General features: G+C 44.5%; 1 protein-coding gene across 1 annotated transcript in view; it reads right to left on the minus strand.

The window, feature by feature from the left end:
* SLC7A11 (solute carrier family 7 member 11) overlaps window positions 1-18,138 on the minus strand; it is an 83,619-nt gene that overhangs the window by 54,361 nt on the left and 11,120 nt on the right. Inside the window, exon 4 of the mRNA XM_019534353.1 lies at window positions 7,213-7,338. Coding sequence (XP_019389898.1) covers window positions 7,213-7,338 — 126 coding nt within the window. The remainder of the gene's footprint in view (window positions 1-7,212; window positions 7,339-18,138) is intronic.

The raw sequence follows: 18,138 nt of genomic DNA on the forward strand, positions 1-18,138 counted from the left end.
GCCATAGCCCTGCAAGCTCCCCATTGTGCTGCCATGCTCTGCAGCAGCTCTGCTGGCCCTGCAGAGTAGCCCCACTGCTGCCCATTACTGTCACTCCCCATTCGCCATTCCAGCTGCCAGGCAGGGGCAGGGCTTGGCCCCCACCACTCAGTCTGTGCTCGGGGCAAATCCTCTCCTGGCAAGAGGGAGCTTATTCAGCCACTGGCCCTGAGCACAGGCCAAGCAATGGCTGCAGCTGGGCTGGGCAGATGCTGCTGTGGTGCCAGAAGTCAGCGGCTGAATAAACCCCCGCCTGCGAGGAGGGGGCTTGCCCCGAGCACAGAGAGGCTGTTGGCACCGCAGTGGGGTCTGCCTGGCCTGGGCATTGCCGCTCTGTGCTCAGGACCAGTCCCCTCCCAGCAGGAGGGTGCTTATTCAGCTGCTGGCCCTGACCACAGAGCAGTGGCAGCCGGACCAGGCAAACCTGCTGCAGTGCCAATGGCTGAATAAGCCCCCTCCTACTGGAAGCAAGCTTGCCTCAAGCACAGAAAAGCTGCTGGCACCACAGTGGGGTCTGCCCAGCCCAGCTGCAGCCACCACTCAGCCTGTGCTTGAAGCCAGCAACTGAATAAGCCACCTCCCGCCAGAAGGGAGCTGGCCCCAAGCACAGGCAGCAGCAGCCAGGCCTGGCAGACCCCACTGTGGCCTTTTTGTGCTTTGGGAAAGACCACTTCCAGCAGGCCCCCTCCCCCTTATTCAGCCTCTGGCACTGCAGCGGGGTCTGCCCAGGCTCAGCCTGCTCAGCCTGTGCTTAGGACCAGTGGCTGAAATAAGCCCCCTCTTGCCAGGATGGGGCTTGCTCTGAGCACAGACCAAGCAGCAGGGGCTGGGCCCCAACCTTGCCCACCAGCTGGAGCAGTGAGTGGTGAGTGACCATGACGGGCAAACCAGTTCAGCCCGTCACAACTTCCTAGAGCACTAGCCCCTTCCCACTGGGAGCCACTGTGGGCCAGCAGAACTGCTGTGGAGCGTGACAGTGCTACAGTGGGCTTGCAGGGTACTGGCCCACTCCAGACCATGGTGCTGCCACGTGCAGCCCACCACAGCTCTGCCAGCCCTGTAGCAGAGTGCCCCCTGCAGGAAGGGGCTCGCACTCTCCCACATTATGACAGGGGATGCTGCCCCCAAAAAGGGCTCATCAGTGGCCGTAGAACGGAGACTAACTCTCCTCCCTGCCCCCTCTGCCTCAGGGACCATGTTGACCCACTGCAGACCCAGCTCTGGTCCCTGCAGGTGGGATAGAGAGGGGGGAATTAAACCCCTCCTGGCCAGACCTTCACCCCACCCATCCCTGCTCTGACTGAAGAGCAGAGGGGCAGGGTCAGCCTGGCTGGGCTGGAGCAGAGAGCCCAGCCCAGAGAGCAGGTCAAGATGCTGTGGGTCTATGGTTAACTTAAGCCAGCAAGGCTTCTGGGATAGATATTGCATAAACCGGTTCAAGCCAAATCACTTAAGTCTAATACCACATTCAACCAGGTTTATCTTAAACCAGTTTTAGCCATTTTTAAACTGGTTTATCTGCACCGACTGTCTGTTCTGTTACAGGTTTAAACCAGTTTCTGATCACTTAAACCAGTTTATGTGTAATGGCTGTCCCTAGCCAATGGGACTACATAACTAAGTAACTCTTCACTAGCCTATGATGTCACAGGGGACAGATGAATCAGTTATACCACTTTAAAATGGGACGGAGTAGTTATGCCGGTATGTAACTGCAATGTAATGGCTTCATTTGTCCAGGCTGTCCTGCAGTAAGTAGAGCTAAATTGCAGTAATTCAAACTCTAGTTGCAGTCAGAAGTAGGTTGCTGAAGTTTACTTTCTCTTCTCCATATTAGGAACAGACAGGTGAAACAGCTACACCAGAACCACTGATACATATTCCCACGCAGTAAGCTGTGTTCCCCTTTAGAATGGTCCAATTATATATCTGTCCCTAATCTGGTTCTGAGATTATATCCACATTTCATTTATGTTCACTTTTTACTCTAAATATAGTACAGTACTTGTTGTCTGTAATGTTAATCAAAAAAGCTAACATTAGCCAGATTTTGCTGGGCATCCATAGAAATGGTTGCTCCTCTTTAATCAGAAACAGAGTATATTACTGGTGTGTCTAATACAGACAGTATATCGGCTGCAATTGGATCTAGACAGGTTACAGGGGTTGGCATCCACCTAGACAGGTTACAGGATGAGTTTTAACACTGACAAGTTCAAGGTGATGCACCTGGGGGCGGGGAAGAACCAGCAGCATATCTGCAGGCTGGGGAACTCCCTTCTCATCAGTGCAGAGGCAGAAAAGGATCTTGGAGTCGTCATTGATGCCAAGATGAACATGGGCCGGAAGTGTGGGGATGCAGTCAGAAAGACCAAACACACCTTGTCATGCATCCACAGATGCATCTCGAGCAGGTCCAGGGAGGTGATCCTCCCCTTCTATGCAGCACTAGTCAGGCCACAGCTGGAGTACTGCGTCCAGTTCTGGGCACCGCAATTCAAGAGGGATGTGGACAGCATGGAGAGGGTCCAGAGGAGGGCCACTCGCATGATCAGGGGGCAGCAAGACAGGCCTTACAAGGAGAGGCTACGGGACCTGAACCTGTTCAGCCTCCACAAGAGAAGGCTGAGGGGGGGTCTAGTGGCCTGTTACACACTAGTCAGAGGGGACCAGCAGGCACTGGGAGAGTCCCTGTTCCCCCAAGCACTACCAGGAGTGACCAGGAATAATGGTCACAAGCTGGCAGAGGGGAAATTCCGATTAGATATCAGGAGGCGCTACTTCACTGTGAGGGCAGCTAGGATCTGGAATCAACTTCCAAGAGAAGTGGTGCTGGCTCCTACCCTGGGGGTCTTTAAGAGGAAGCTGGATGAACATCTTGCTGACCCCAGTACTCTTTCCTGCCATGGCAGGGGGTCAGACTTGATGATCTGCTCAGGTCCCTTCCAACCCTACCAACTATGAAATATGGAGTAGTCACAATGAGCTATACCCAGAAATACTCCTGAGAAATTCTTTGCTGAACAATTTCAAATAAAGAAGCTCGGGAAAAAGAAGTATTTGCAAACTGTAAACAGAAAAGGAAGCAAACACTGTCAAAGAAATTACAGAATATGCATTATTCACACATTTCTATTAAATGAGAGTGTACAGACTAAAATGATCAATTGTATTTCATCTCATTGATTTTGCACATTCACTGATAATCAAGAGGCTGTTTTTTGTTATCGTTGTTATTTTTAACTTTGTGCCTCCTATGAACATGTTGTATCATTACCAGAAACAAAGTCAATCAAACACAACTAACTAAACCTCAGCTTTTGAGATGGCTTTGAAATATATGGGCTTTAAAACCAAATTCTGATGACTCTTGCACAAGGTTTCAAGGGGCGGATGTACAGTCAAATGCAGAGTTTGACCTTCTATGTTTATCCTAATTTCGTTTTTGCCCCTAATTCTGGGCTTACTCGTTGTTGCAATTCCAGACACCTCAGCAATGATTTGTACCCTTGCATTTGAGAATAGAGTCCAAATATTCTTATAGTTTTCTTACATAGATTATAAAATTAAAAATCACACAGGGTGCATCTAAATGAGACGTTTAATGCATAGTAGCTAATAACACTGTGCAGTAGTGTGCCAGGCAGAAACTGTGCTAATAATCTACTGCGCAGTAGTATTAAGCTACTGCTCAATAAACACCACTGAAAAACAGTGTGCCGGTCTGTGCAGGAACTGTAGTTACTGTGCATTTAATTAGTACTTCATTAAGCAAGTACTAAATTAAATGCACAGTAACTACTACACATTAATGACCGTGTCGACACACCCACAGAACACTACTAGCATTTCACTCATAAACAGCATTTAAAAAAGAAAGCAACCTAATATCTAAAATCGTGGTACAATTTAAGCTATTAGCACCCACTGGTTTCCCACTGAATAATATTCATATCCATGAATCACATTATATTAAACAAGAATTATTCAGCTATCAGCTAAAACACTTAGGAGTAAATATATTGAAAATAGTGCCCAGGAGGTAGCTACATATAGTAATAAGTAGCATAAGCCTGTATTTCCAACAAATCATTTCAGTACTTTACCCTGTAGAATTAATCTCCTGTAAAGATGGTTTTGAACGCATTTCTGCTAATTTAAAGAGAGAAAAAAGCTAAAGAAGAGTGATATTGAAAATATGAGAATTTTCTCTGTAGGGACATCAACATTCATATCTTAGAAATACTGGGTTTTCTTACAACCCAAATCATAAACCTTCATATTTGAAGGATTCTATGAAGAATTTCCACAGTGAAACAAAGACTTGGTTACAGATATCTTTTTCCTATCTGGCCAGGAATATTGTAACACAATCTGCTAGGAGGGAAAGTCTGGCAGTACAGATATAGTACATTATAGTACAGCTATAATGAACACAAAACTTTAATTGTATGTCTTTGCAGTGCCCCTCAAGTAGGGGTCCTCTTGTTCTCTCTGCTGTAGTTTTATCAAAACTAATGTAGCTTGTGCTGAAATGGTTATATATCCTAGATTTTCTAGGAAGCTGTAAGCCTGTGCAGAATAATGGTAATTATAAGCAGAATTCTGTTCAGCTTCCTAATTAACTAAGGATAAAATTATAAATCCCTTCCTTAGTTTTCACTTGGTCCTTCGCCAAAATTCCCACTGATCCTGAAATTTTGTTCAAGTAAGAAATGAACACAACAACAGAAGGCAAGATTCTTGGTGTCTCTGTGTTGGGGGGCTACAAGGGCATAAAGACAAAAGGAGCAGTAGTGCAAGGACTCAAAGAACAGCACTGCTTATCATGACTATTGGCTCTTCAGCATACCAGGCAGCAGTGCCATAGAGAGATTAGGCTGGATGAGGGTCATACTGAGAAACCTACTATTTATCATAAGTAGAGGGTGGCAAAATCTAGCCCTGAGCAAGGATTTGGCCTGAATGTGATAGAGTGGAGACATGACATCTGTAAAAAGATTAAAGAAATATGAGACCAAGAATCTTTCTAGTGAATCAGGGTCCTGCAAAGGGAGATTTTTGTGTAAGAAACTGTTGCTTACCATGGAGAATTAAAGAAGTTGAGCTATCTGGATCCCTGAAAAAATCTAAGGTGGGGGGACACAATAGTACACATGCCACCACCTTGCTGATCCAAAGTTGAGGCTATATGAAACTACTTAAAGGCATCTTCCCCACGATGGCACCCTAGAATATTTGCCAGACAGAATCTGTCACTGGCTTACTAAAATCAGCAGCTTCTCTATTCCCTACACTGAATGACTCTTTGATTCCTGGTGTTACTGTTTAATACTGTTTAACAAACCCATGAACTCTTCAAATTTCTTTTACTAGGTTTGTACTACCCCCAAACTGCTAACTTTATGTTCATTCTTCCCCTTGAAAGTGTAAGGGGTGCATGAATTGTGAGCATCAAATAATTGCAGATACTAGCGTACTACTTTAACATCTGGAAAGGCCAGTTAAGTTTGTCCCTCAAGTACTACATACCTCATATATTGTAGCACAGGGGTCAGCAGTGAGGGGCACAACCCAGCACTGCTGCCCACGCTGCTCTCATGCACACAGGGGAAGTCTGGCAGGGCAGCAGGGAGCTGGGAGCAGGCAGCTTTCTGTGCCCCTGCCGCGCCAGGTTCCAACGCTGCTTTGCAGAAGCGGCGAGGGTAGCACAGCAGGGAGCATTGCCAGTACGTGCTGCCTCCCTGAGGCCCAGGGCTGGGGCCAGGGCAGAGAGGCAGAAGACATTTGCAGCTAGCCCAAGTTCTGGGTAGCTGCTGACAACCACAGAGCTGGGGTTAGGGGGCAGGGACTTTGGGTGGAGAGCAAGGGGCATCAGAGGTGGGGGGCAAGGGCTTTGGATGTGAAGCAAGGCTCATAAGTAGGGCTGGGGGGCAGGGGCTTTGGGTGGGAGGCACAGAGAAGCAGGGCTGGGGGGCAAGGGGCACAAGCAGGGCATCCTGCCATATACACCCTGCCCTCATTTTGGTTTTTTGGCATGCCGGCACTCTGGCACCTTCCAAGGTAGGCATCGTGGGGGGTTTTGGCACTTTGGCCAAAAACCATTGCCTACCCCTGTTGTAGCGTTTGTAATTTACATCACTGAAGTGGTAATTTAGTTCCCATTATTACACTTGCCTTCGCATGCATGACTTTCTAAAAATTCTAAAACTTCCTGTGCTATTTCATAAAAAATACAATATGGAACAGGGCTAAATGTTAATGGCAATAAACGGTAAATTTGCTCTTCCTGACAATTCCTAGGCTAAGGACAGAAATTACACATAAACTGGTATAAGTGATCAGAAACTGATTCAAATCTGAAACATAGCAGAAGTTCAGTGCACATAAACTCGTTTCAAAATAGCCAAAGTCAGTTTAAGATAAACCTGGATGCATGTAGTATAAGACTTAACTGATTTAGTTTAAATTGGTTTATTCAACTTATCCCAGATCCCCTCCAGATTCAAGTTAACTCAGTTTCCCCAGCATCCCAAGATGCTTTGCACCTCCCCCACAACCCTTCCTCCCCTCTCTCTCCCCTCCCACAGGGTGGGCAGGATAGCCTTGGCCCTAACTGTCTGCTCCAGCTGAGCAGGGATGTGTGATCTAGCACCCCCCAACTTCTGGCCTGAGCCGCTGCAGGCATGTAGCTCCATTTCTGGAATCAAAACTGAATGTCTGTTCACTTGCTTATCAGTTCAAGCTATGCAGCTTAAACTAAGTTGTGAAAAGTGAATTGATTCCACTTTGGGCTTTCTGACTCTTTGTACTTAGCCCTAATGTCCAGTCTGTTAAAACATACAGAACAACAGGATATGTCCATTTGCCACTGACACTGTTTTTGTCCCATTCACAAGAGTTTTCATTCTGCACATTTATGCTGAGAGGAGCAATTCCGTCTCCCTTCATTTAAAATGCAGGGTCCAGTCTCAATATTCTCATTGGCATGCTGCTGTAAATACCAGTTTATCTCAGTGTAGTGCCATTTTTAATCTATTACATGACAGTACAGAGCTTAAGTTAAACAGGCATAGACTAATTAAGAGATTTTGCTAGCATAAGCATTATTTGGGGGGAGTGGGAGGGCAAAGATAAAAAGCACTTAAAAAGCATTTACTTTTCAGTTCATACCTTTAATTAGCTGCATAACTCCAGGGACTATAATTATCAAAATTGCTACAAGCTTGCAAAAGGTAAGGAAAATCTGAAGGCGGGCACTCCAGCTGACACTCATGCTATTCAGGACCATTACCACGGCTGTAAGAGAAGAAGGAAAAGTTAAATAAAAGTGCTTATCTTGCTAAAGCAGTAAAAGCTATACACTCTGAGCCCGAGAGGTCCCAGGTCCCCTCCAGATTCAAATTAACTCTCAGTCTCCCCAGCATCCCAGATAGAAGCATCCCATCATCCAAACAATTGGATCTGGTGCTTGAAAGGAACAGCGACCCCCTAATACCTTTTCTCTCCTGTTGCTGTCTGCTTTTCTGATTTCCCCAGCCCCATTCTAGGCCTGTCTGAGTCCACTTCTGGGCATGCTGCTTTGACCATCAGTTTCTTCAGTACCTTCCTAGCTCCTTTTGCATAAAATTAAAGCTTCTCTTTTACTCAGCACAAGAATTGTTAACTGTTGGAAATTGATGGGCTGCTATAGCATTGCCTTTGATTAAATTCTTCATTGAGCAACTCCTGTCACTTGAGACCACTATATGAATGTCGATTTGACTGCAGATTTGCATTTTTGGAAAACAACAACCATTACTAGTAAAATTAAAAGTTTCTACTCCTCATTTAGCACTGCATATATTTGTTCTTAGTGATATAATTTCCACCTACTCTGCTACTCACTGAGAAATCTCTTTTTGAATCATTATTGAAACAGTAACAAGGACCAGGTACAGAAATTACACATAAAGCAAGCTAAGTGATTGGAAATGGATCTAAACCCATAACCATAGTTCAGCGCACATAGACTGGTCTAAAAATTGTGGAACCCAGTCTAAGGCAGACCTGGATCGATGTGCACTCAAACTTAATTAATTTAGCTTAGATTGGTAAATTGAACTTCCATACCAGATCACCTATCAATTCAAATAAAAGCATTGTCCTCTGGAATCCCAGGCTCCTTCACAGTCCCCCACAACCCATCCCCCCTGGCAGAGAGGTACACTAGCACTTGACTGCTCTGGCTGAGCACCCAAGGAGCCCTGCTACCACACTCTCCCAGAGTCAGCACAGACACTTTCTGCAGCCCTGCCTCTAGCTATCTATCAGCTGTTAGCAGGCAGTGAGGCGGGGGAAAAAAGGGACGTGCCTGTGCCCCTGCACCTGGGTACCTGTGTCCTTAGGCAACTGTTGGGGCCCAGAGGCCTTCAGGCCTGGATTTGACCTTTGTGCCTAGTATAAGACCCATTATAGTGTCATAGGCACACAACACTGTGTACCCACACCCCATCGCAAAGCACCCCATGATGTACACACAGATCTGACATGGAGTCCAGAACTCCTGTGCTTGGGCACAGCTCTACAGACTACAGCCCTGGCTCCTGCACACCCACTCAGGGATTCCCATGCCCATGTGTGAGAGCACAACCCCATGGACCACAAGCCTGGCTCCCACACAACACATCCCACCACCTGGACCCCAACATGTCTTCCCCCACCCACCCCTCCCTGCTCCAAGCAGAAGCCAGTATGGGCCCTCACCTCTGGTGGGTTGGGGTGGCAGTGGGGCAGATCATTGGGACTGTGCCTACACAGAAGCAACTCTGTGACCTCCATGGTTCAGCCACGGTCTACCTGGGCCATGGGCACCTGGGGTGTTGCAAGATGTTTTTGACCCACATGGTCAAAAGAGTACAGGGTCCCAGAGTACTAAGAGTATGTGGGGGGAACACTGAGCATCCAAGCTAGGGCAAGAAGGCAGATGCCCCTGGAAGCTTCAGGAGTAAGTAGGGTGTGGGCTGGCATGGCAGGAGGTTGGGGGTGTGCTTGCCTGTGCCTCGTAGTCAATCAGGAGTGGCCCAGGATCTCAGCTGTGCTCAGCAGTCTCTGGCAGCCTGGAGAGCCTACAAGGCCTGCTGGGAGGCATGTAAGAGCCCCCCAAACCTGCTGGCCTCAGCCGCTGCAGGCAATCTGTGTGTCCCCAAAGGGCAAATGTGTTCTATTAGCTACCAATTTAACCTAGGCCACTTACAGAAGCCCACATAAGTTAGATTGATTCCTTGGTCTTTTTAAACATCTGTACCTTACCAAGGGGGTAATGATACCCAGTAGATTTCAGCACTCTTCCTAAATGCAAACAATCCTTGTATTCACAAGTGAGAAGGAAGGGCCTTTGCTAAAGTAAAGACCATCCTGAATAGTCCCAAATTTGGCGGCTGTGTCCTGGCATATCTGAAGAGCCCTGAAACAGGATATTTTTGGATACAATAACAGGTAGCTTCCTGCTGTATGTCCTGAAAGGGGGCAACACACTGCTTCCTTGGCACCATGTGAATGCAGCTATACTGTTTCTTATTCAAGAGAATCCACATTCATGAAATGCTACACCTGAGCCAATTAGCAATCTATCTCTCTCAGCAGCTTAATTAACCTGCTGGCAGTTAAGGACAGGACAACAACTAGAACCCAAAGTGGTGTAGTCTACTTTTGGTTCCAGAAGTCTGTGGAGCCACCAAGATTCAGGCATAGATTTTGCTGGAGAAAGTGGCTCTTAAGGGATCATTGACTGACACAACATAAAAACAATAAGTCATCTGGTTTGGCTCCTAATTATTTTAGCTTATATAAATTATGTGTCCAAAAGAAAAGAGGATGTAAAGAGGTTTCAATAACTGCATATTTATAAAGTGAAGAAATGCACTGCCAGACAAAAGAAGAAAAATGGCTGTTATTCCCTTGCTGGAGGAAGAGTTAAATATGATAGCATAAGCCTGTCAATTGATCTCTCTCTTTCCATCTTGCGGAACTAATGAATCAGCTTCACATCAGAATCCCTCTGTATTTCAAAACCTCCTTAACAGCAATGGTTTATCTGTATAATCAGCTATCTCACAGGCCACTAGATTCATGAAATCACAGCTCCAGAATCTGATGCCTAGAGCTTAGAAAATGCCAGCACAGGTGCTGCAGGTTAGGCTCAGCACAGACTTTCAGGTAGCTAGGACAGCTGTTTCATCAAATGTCTTTACAAGCTGGAATTAAGCTTAAGGACGATGCTTAGGCCTCAAAATAGAGAAAGGTTTAAAGCTGAGCCAAAAATTGATTTTTTTGTTCACTGTAAAGTCCAAGATATATTCAGTGCAGTCTGATCCCAAAATTATTTCTTTGGCAAATGGAAAAGTATTACAAGATTTAATACATCACTTTATTTCAAACTTAAGCCATTTAAAATAGTGACAATTTTTTAAAAATAAAATTACAGGACACTTCTAAACAAAAAGGCTGTTTTGAATTTCATGAGTTTTGCCTTTTTCTAAATGAGAAAAATAGCAACATTTAAAGTTCTTTTCACAAAATATTTAATATCCCCATATCTGCATTTTTCACTGAAAAAGGTTTGGGTCAAAACTCTCACCCAGCTCTATGTTTCATCATACTTCAGAATAAAGACAGGTTCTGCTGAGCCACAATAAAAGTAAAACCACCTGACTTGTGGCAAAATCTCCATAAAGGTAAGGATACTTTGTCTTTTAATGTATTGCTCTTGTGTATGTATGTACAACTGGAAATACATAGAAAACGCTATGTGACTGGTTCACCACTGTGCTGCCCTAATTTTAAATTGGTTTAATATAATTTAAGTATCACAAGTTCCTCCAGGCCTATGCTGGCACAACTGTGTTAAATCAAGTTGCAGACCCCTATGTTTATCTGAATTTCTTAGTTTTTGTTACTACACTCAGATCATCAATGTTTTGTAATTGCCATTTAATGCAATATTCAACAAAATATGTTTTAAACTGATGATTTTCCAGGACTATGTAAGAAATCTAGTGGCATTATCCAAATATTTCAAGTCTTCTTGAATGCCCAACATTTGGTTACCTTACTGAGGAAAGAGTAACACAAGCATCTCCTTAAAGAGAACTCTGCTATAATCACTATTTTATAATGCAGTAATCAGCTTCCTGATAAATGTATGAGATATCAGATAACAAAACAGCAAGAAATAGCCCTGTGAGAATGCTAATTTCAGTTCACACAGCATTTTGTGGTCTTTCTTGTGAAGTCCAGTTCATGCACAAATTACAAGCTATAAATTCATAAGCAGTTCATGTGTTATGAATGCAAAATTTCACATTGATATTTGTATGTCGACTTTGTTATACTGAGTTCAACCAAAGTAAAAACTGAAATGGTGCAGCCACCTAAATACATAAACAACATAAATTATTAGGTAATTTTTCTTTTCTTCTTCTTTTTTTTTTTTTTTTTTGGTTTTGGAATTTAATTGCTTTAGGTTTCAACAGTAAAACCAATTATCTAGATTTACAGACTACTTTTAATGTTTACTATTTGCATTGGTGCACATCTTTTATTTTAATATATTTATAGGAATTCATACTTGCACGTATGTTTTAACAGAGGCATAATTTTACAGGAGAGAAGAGAGGAGACAGTGAAAGGCAGCAGAGAAGAAGAGTCATGGAAAAAACACTGAGTAAGAGGGAAAAAGAGATATAGCACCAGTGTAAGCTATTAAGCATATCTATGCCACCTCTGCATTGTGCCTGGGAAATCCACTATGAAGCACAGCCCCCCCATGCACTCTCACTCTGTACATACCCACTCCCCAAAATGGGTAACTGCTAGTGTCACAGCAGGTGTAGCAGACACTTGTAGATGCCATAACATACAAGTGCTGCTCTTTGGCTTGGGCATCCTTATTAGTGTATACATAAGGCAGCTACATTGTCTCATTCCTAGAATCTGGCACATATGGAGAGAGAGCAAGTGGTCAGAGCACACTTCATGGCAGTGCTCTTGGATACAGCCCAGAGACACTAAGGATATGTCCTAAGTCCAAGATCAAGCTCATGATAGCACCAAAGTGATATGTACCTACACATGCATCCTCCCATCATGGCCACCATGATTATATTTTGTGATTTAAGTGAGCATCATACGGATGCCACAGCCTTACAGAGACACCTTGAAACACGGACTGCAGAGGGCCTGCTTCAGAATCAACATAATGATCAGAAGCAAGCCAAAATAGTAGTGTCACAGCAGGCAGAGCAGACACTTATAGGACAGTAGATTTCTGTGGAATGCAAGAGGGCCAGAATGAATATAAAGTCAAATGCTACAGTAATGTTTGTCCAGTCACTTTCATCAATCTGATCCTTCACACAGTCATAAATATAAAAGGTATAATAGATCCCAACACAGTAAAGAGCAGTAGAGTTTAATCTTGACTAACTTGCCAGCAAGGAGCCAAATATGTAATATTGGTACAGAAGGGAGCCTGCCCTGCCAACCTTTGTGACCTAAATGATAGTGATAAGAAATAATCCAAAAGACCTTCCCTTCTGCAGAACTGTGGGCACCAGTTCGAAAGAAGGCATGGAAGACATGATTATTCATGCAAAAGAATCAGATCTGCAATTCCAACATCCAAGTGGACTCTCTCTTTATACTTCTTATCTGAAATCTACCAGAGAGGACTGATTAGGGTGTCTCTATGGCTAGGAACAGAAATTCTGCATAAACCAGCTGAAGTGATCAGAAACTGGTTTAAATCTGTAACAGAACAGAAGCTCAGTGCATATAAACCAGTTTCAAAGTGGCTGAAACTGGTTTAAGATAGGACTGTGCAAAATTTCGCCAAGCGTTAAGTTTGGAAGCTGTTTTGACGCATTTTGAGCTTGAAGCAGCAAAACCGAAACAAAATCAAAAGCATTGAAGCAGCTTCAAACCTAAATGAGGGCACTGAAAACATTTCAAAAGTTTAAAAACAAAAGTTTCAAGTTTCAAAGCAGCCCAATGGTGGGAGGCAGGGGAGAGCCAGAGCTGCACTCCCAGAGGCTCTGCAGCCCCATGTAGCTCAGCCCAGCAGGAAGCGCAGCCCCGGCTCTCCCCACCTCCTGCCACTGGGCTGCACTCTATGGGGCTGGCAGAGCTGATTGGAGTGCAGCCCGGGCTCTGCCCACCTCTCACTGCTGGGCTGCACTCCGATAGGCTCCGTCAGCCCCACAGAGTGCAGCCCGGCAGTGGGAGGCGGGCAGAGCTGGGGCTGTGTTCCACCTCCTGCCACCAGGCTGAGCTCCATGGAGCCTGGCGCTGGGTGTGGGCTCTGCCCAGCACAAGTCCCTGCAGCAGCGGCAGCCTCCTGTCATCTGGCATACATCCGGGGGTCTGAACTCCCCAGGAAGTGTCCAGCACAGCCCCGCAGCCCTCCTGGGGGTGCAGGTCCCTGGATCTGTCCCCAGATGACAGGAGGCTGCCACTGCTGTCTTGGGCCAACAGCAGCATTAGTCTTCCCCAGGACTGGGTGTGGGCTGCACTCAGTGCCAGTCCCAGATGGCAGCAGCAGGCTCCTGTCATTAGGTGCAAATCCAGGGGCCTGCACCCCCAGGAGGAGTCCGGCACAGCCCCACAGCCCTCCCAGGTGTACGAGCCCCTGCATCTGCACGCTGGATGACAGGAGGCTGCCGCTGCCAGCAAGTGTCATGAATTTTGCTCTCAAGACTTTGAGGTGTATTTTCTGAGCAACCTCTCCACCTATCTCCTTGAAACTTGGCAGGGTTCACACCCTCAGAAGGGGCTACCATCCCTGTAATTTGCATCTGAATTAGGCAACAAATGACAACATTTTAGGCATTTTCATGATTCCCCATTATAGCCTATGGGTGAAACGTTGAAATGAGTCAAAACAGCAAAACAGTTTCAATGAAACCGAACAGGACAGTGCTTCAAAATGAAATTCAATGACAAAATGAAACAGTGGCCCTTCAAAATGGTGACACAGACATTGAAATGAAACAATGGTGTTTTGCACAGCCCTAATTTAAGATAAACCTGGTTGAATGTAATATCAGACTTAACTGATTTGGGTCAAACTGGTTTACGAAACTTCTGTCTCAAACCCCGTCCTGGTTCAAGTTAAGTCACAGTCCCCCAGCATCCCAACATGCTTTTCAGCCCTGGACTGGGCTGTGCTGTCTGCTCCAAAGAGCAGGACTGGCCTCACCCCTCTGCTTCCTAGCTATAGCAATGAGGGCTGATGTAGGGGCAAGCACAGCTGGGGATGCAGCCCAGTCTGTGGGGGGAGGGGCTGTCTCCCCCCCGCAGCAAACCCCAGCTTGGGGCTTGGGCCAGGGGCCAGGGTTGGATGTTAAATACCAAAATTACTGCTGGCTGCAATTGTGGACTACAAATCCCAGAAGCACCTGGAAACAGGAAGAAGTGATGAGCAACTCCGCAGCTGTGATTGTAGACTGCAAATTCCAGAGACTTCCGGGGCAGCAAGAAGAGGAAGTGAACACACAGCCAGAGAGCCATGTTCTAGTATGCCCCAGCTTCTGACCTGAGCCACTGCAGAAATGTGGCAGCATTTCCTGAATCAAAGGTAAAAGTCTATTCACTTCTGTTTCAATTTAATCTCTGCACCTTAAAGTAACCTGCAAAGACTGAATCAGTTCAGTCTCAGACTTCTTGACTGTCTGTACTGAGCTACCCCAGGTATCAGAAGCACTATCGCCATGTAGTACAGCATTCCACCCAGGCTAGTTGGCATAGTATTTTAGCCCAGGTAGATTACTTCACTAGGTATATTGCCTTGGGCACCTGAGCTAGCCCATTCAGATCCAGATCAGGTACATCCATGTAACTAAGCAATGTGTTTTGTAGACATACCTGGCATCATAACTTATGGCACTGGCAATTACCAAGCTGGAGAAAAAGGTATTAATTGGAATCACATAAGGAGTAGCATAACTAGGGGTTAGTGAGTGGGGGCAGCAGCCCCAGACACCATCTTAGAGAGAATGGCTCCCTCCTTCCAGGGGTCTTAACCACAACAGAGGTATCCCTGCACCCATATCTGTAGGAGCCAGGCAGGCACAGGCCCAGGTCCAGTAGCATATCTGTGGAGCAGGGAGAGTAGAATGACACCTCCCAGGAGGCTTTTCCAGGTGGGAGACAGTCCTGTGTCTGTGGGAGAGGAGAAGAAACAAACAAGAAACCAGGAGTGACCGCAGGGAGCCCATGTGGCTGCCTTTTCTCCAGGAGAAGCAACGCAAAAGCATTCTGCTATAGCCATAGCTTTAGCAGAATCAGCTTCCACTGGAGTGACAGTGATACTCCCCTCCCCACTCAACATATTTCCCTCTCCCCACCCATCACCTCTGCCTGGAGTGCTGAAACAGCTGGCTACACCTCTGCAAGTAAGCTCTGAATTAATGCAAATTTCTGCCTTGGCCAAACAAAAAATTTCAGTTTTTTTCAGCAAATGCTGGAAGTTTTTCAGGGCAATGCTGACTGCACTTCCTCAGTACAAAATTGCCTGTGTCTAGTCTCATACCACTGGGGCTTTTCACTTTTGTGACAGATCACGAGGGCAAGGGAAATTTGAGTCTTCTCTCTAGTGCCAAATACTCAAAGTAATACACCCAAACATGTTAAAAACTCATAAATCATATATCAGATTTTGACCTGTTTTCAACCTGGTTCTCTTGCTTAATATGCAAATCAGTGAACTGATTAAGCTGGTTCCATTCAAACTGTATACACACTCAGATAACATGGCAACAATACAGTTTAATATACCTATATAATGTAATACATCCCCAAGCATATTAACATACATTAATCACCTCACTATGCACTGTGTGGACATAGCAAAAAATATGATATTTAATTTAAGCCACTTGAAACATAGACTTTATGGTCTTGCAAAGCCTGCAGCTAAGGGACTCCAGACCTGGGGATCCTATAAATGTTAAGAAGAAATTACATTTCATTTAAAAAGAAATGTGTATGTCTAGGCTTCTTGCTTGCAGTGGCTTACAAACTGAGATAAAATGATACTGACAGTGGAAAGAAATAAGGAACTGGGCTCCACTTCTGTGGCAGAAGACTTGGAGGGAATCTAAAGATTATCCCCATGCATATGTTTTTGATGTATAATGAGTCAATTAAGTTTAGGCTGAATCACCTCACTAAAGTCTTATGATAGGCCCAACTGGTAGGGGCACAATATATAGACAGGATTGGGTTATACTGGCAGGACATTTGCTTCAAGGACTTTTAAATGTTTCCATGGCAGCAAAGGAATTTCATGTGTACTTTCGTGCTGTAAAATAATAAGTAATAGGATTTTTTAAAGGGACACTTTGCCTAGGAAGTCCATTTTGTCTCTCATCAGTAACACATCCCCTGCCCTTCCACAATGCTCAGGCACTCTTCTGCTTCAAAGGAAACTGTGTCACTTGTTGAATCATTAACACAGTTCTTAGCTTTTCTGGGAACGTTCCCATCCAAGTACTAATCTGGCCCAACCCTGCTTATCTTGTGAATCACGCTTGCTGAGGAGATCAAAAGCCAATGCGGCAAGGCTACAGAACAAAATCTCTCTCATTACCAGCACATAGTTTAATGATGCTTCTAACAAGATCTGCAGAAAGCACTCTTATTACCCACCATCATCCATCACAGCAAACAAAAAGAAGTGACAAGAAGTGGGAAAGAAAGGCAAAAAATAGGGTGGCTGACTTGTTGCTTGACTTAGACTAAATTATGCTCTTGAATGGAAACAGAGATTATCTTCTCCAGCACTAAATTCCATTGTAAAGGTATGTCTTTCTCCAAGTGAATGCAGGAAACAGCACAAGAAGATCCTGACTGCCAGCATTATATTGCAAACACACAGCGACTAATAATAACAACAAAATAAAGAACAATTATATACATTTGCACTTGCAATCAGCCCCTTATGCATGTCTATCATATCATATTATGCACACCTTGAAATGCTATGGTGTTGTTGGCTGTAATCCAAAGAACAAAATTAAAAACTAAATCCCACGCGTCAATGTGTCTCTTGACATTACTGCTCAAATTGACAAGACTTTCTACAGGAATCTCTAGTTTCAGTGAGACACTCATCCTACCTGGCTCCACACAAACTCTTTTTCAGTTACCATAGCAACAGTTTTCTGTTAACTCCTATTTCCCTTAAGGGTGTAATTATTGCAGTATAACTCCACCCTCCTGCAAAGCTGCATCTTTCGTTAATTACTGTGTGAAATCCTGGCTTATTGCACAGATTTTCAATTAAATGAAAAGTAATAAAAATTGTATTTTAAATTGTGCACTCATTGTGCTTCAATTACACGTACTTAACAAAACACTCTACTGGAGTCCCCATGTAACATTCCTTCTGTCTAAATGACCTTAAAGTTACTGAACATCTGTTTTACTCTTATCTTTTCCTGAACTATTTTAGGCACATGTAACTATAAAAAGTTATTAACCTCAAACACTGAAGCCCTTAATCCAATTACCCATATGAAACCCATGGTGATTCGGACATAGACACAGCTTTAAAAGTTTTTTTTTTTTTTTTCTTTTTTTTTTTTTTTTTGGGGGGGGGGGGCGTTACCAGGTGGAGAAAATGTCTACAATGAAGAACTTCCACAAATGACAGATTTCTTTACACTGGAAACTGGAATTGTCAAGGTCAACCCAGATCCCACACCTTAAATAAGAAACTATTTGACTGAATTGCCTATGTAAAATAAGTGTCTTTTTGCATGGCTTAGATTATTAAGCACACCCCAATTCCCCTTTTCCAGGCCTTTTGTTTCTTAAATATTAGCTCCCAAATTAAAATGAACAATCTTTTATTAGGGCTACATAACGGAAGTCTGCACTATAGACTTCTGTCAGTGTAGCTGTGTCAGTGGTAGGTATAAAGAAGTGTGATTCCTGATGGACGTGTCTGGGTCATCAGAAATCTCTTGTGTAGAAACATGAAACATTACATAGCAGCAAAATGGTACTTTTATGACATCACAGGCTACGTCCAAATGAGCGTGGCCATGCAATATGTGG

This window comes from Crocodylus porosus, unplaced genomic scaffold, assembly GCF_001723895.1.
Source record: "Crocodylus porosus isolate Cpor-Errol unplaced genomic scaffold, CroPor_comp1, whole genome shotgun sequence".
NCBI classification, from domain to species: Eukaryota; Metazoa; Chordata; order Crocodylia; family Crocodylidae; genus Crocodylus; species Crocodylus porosus.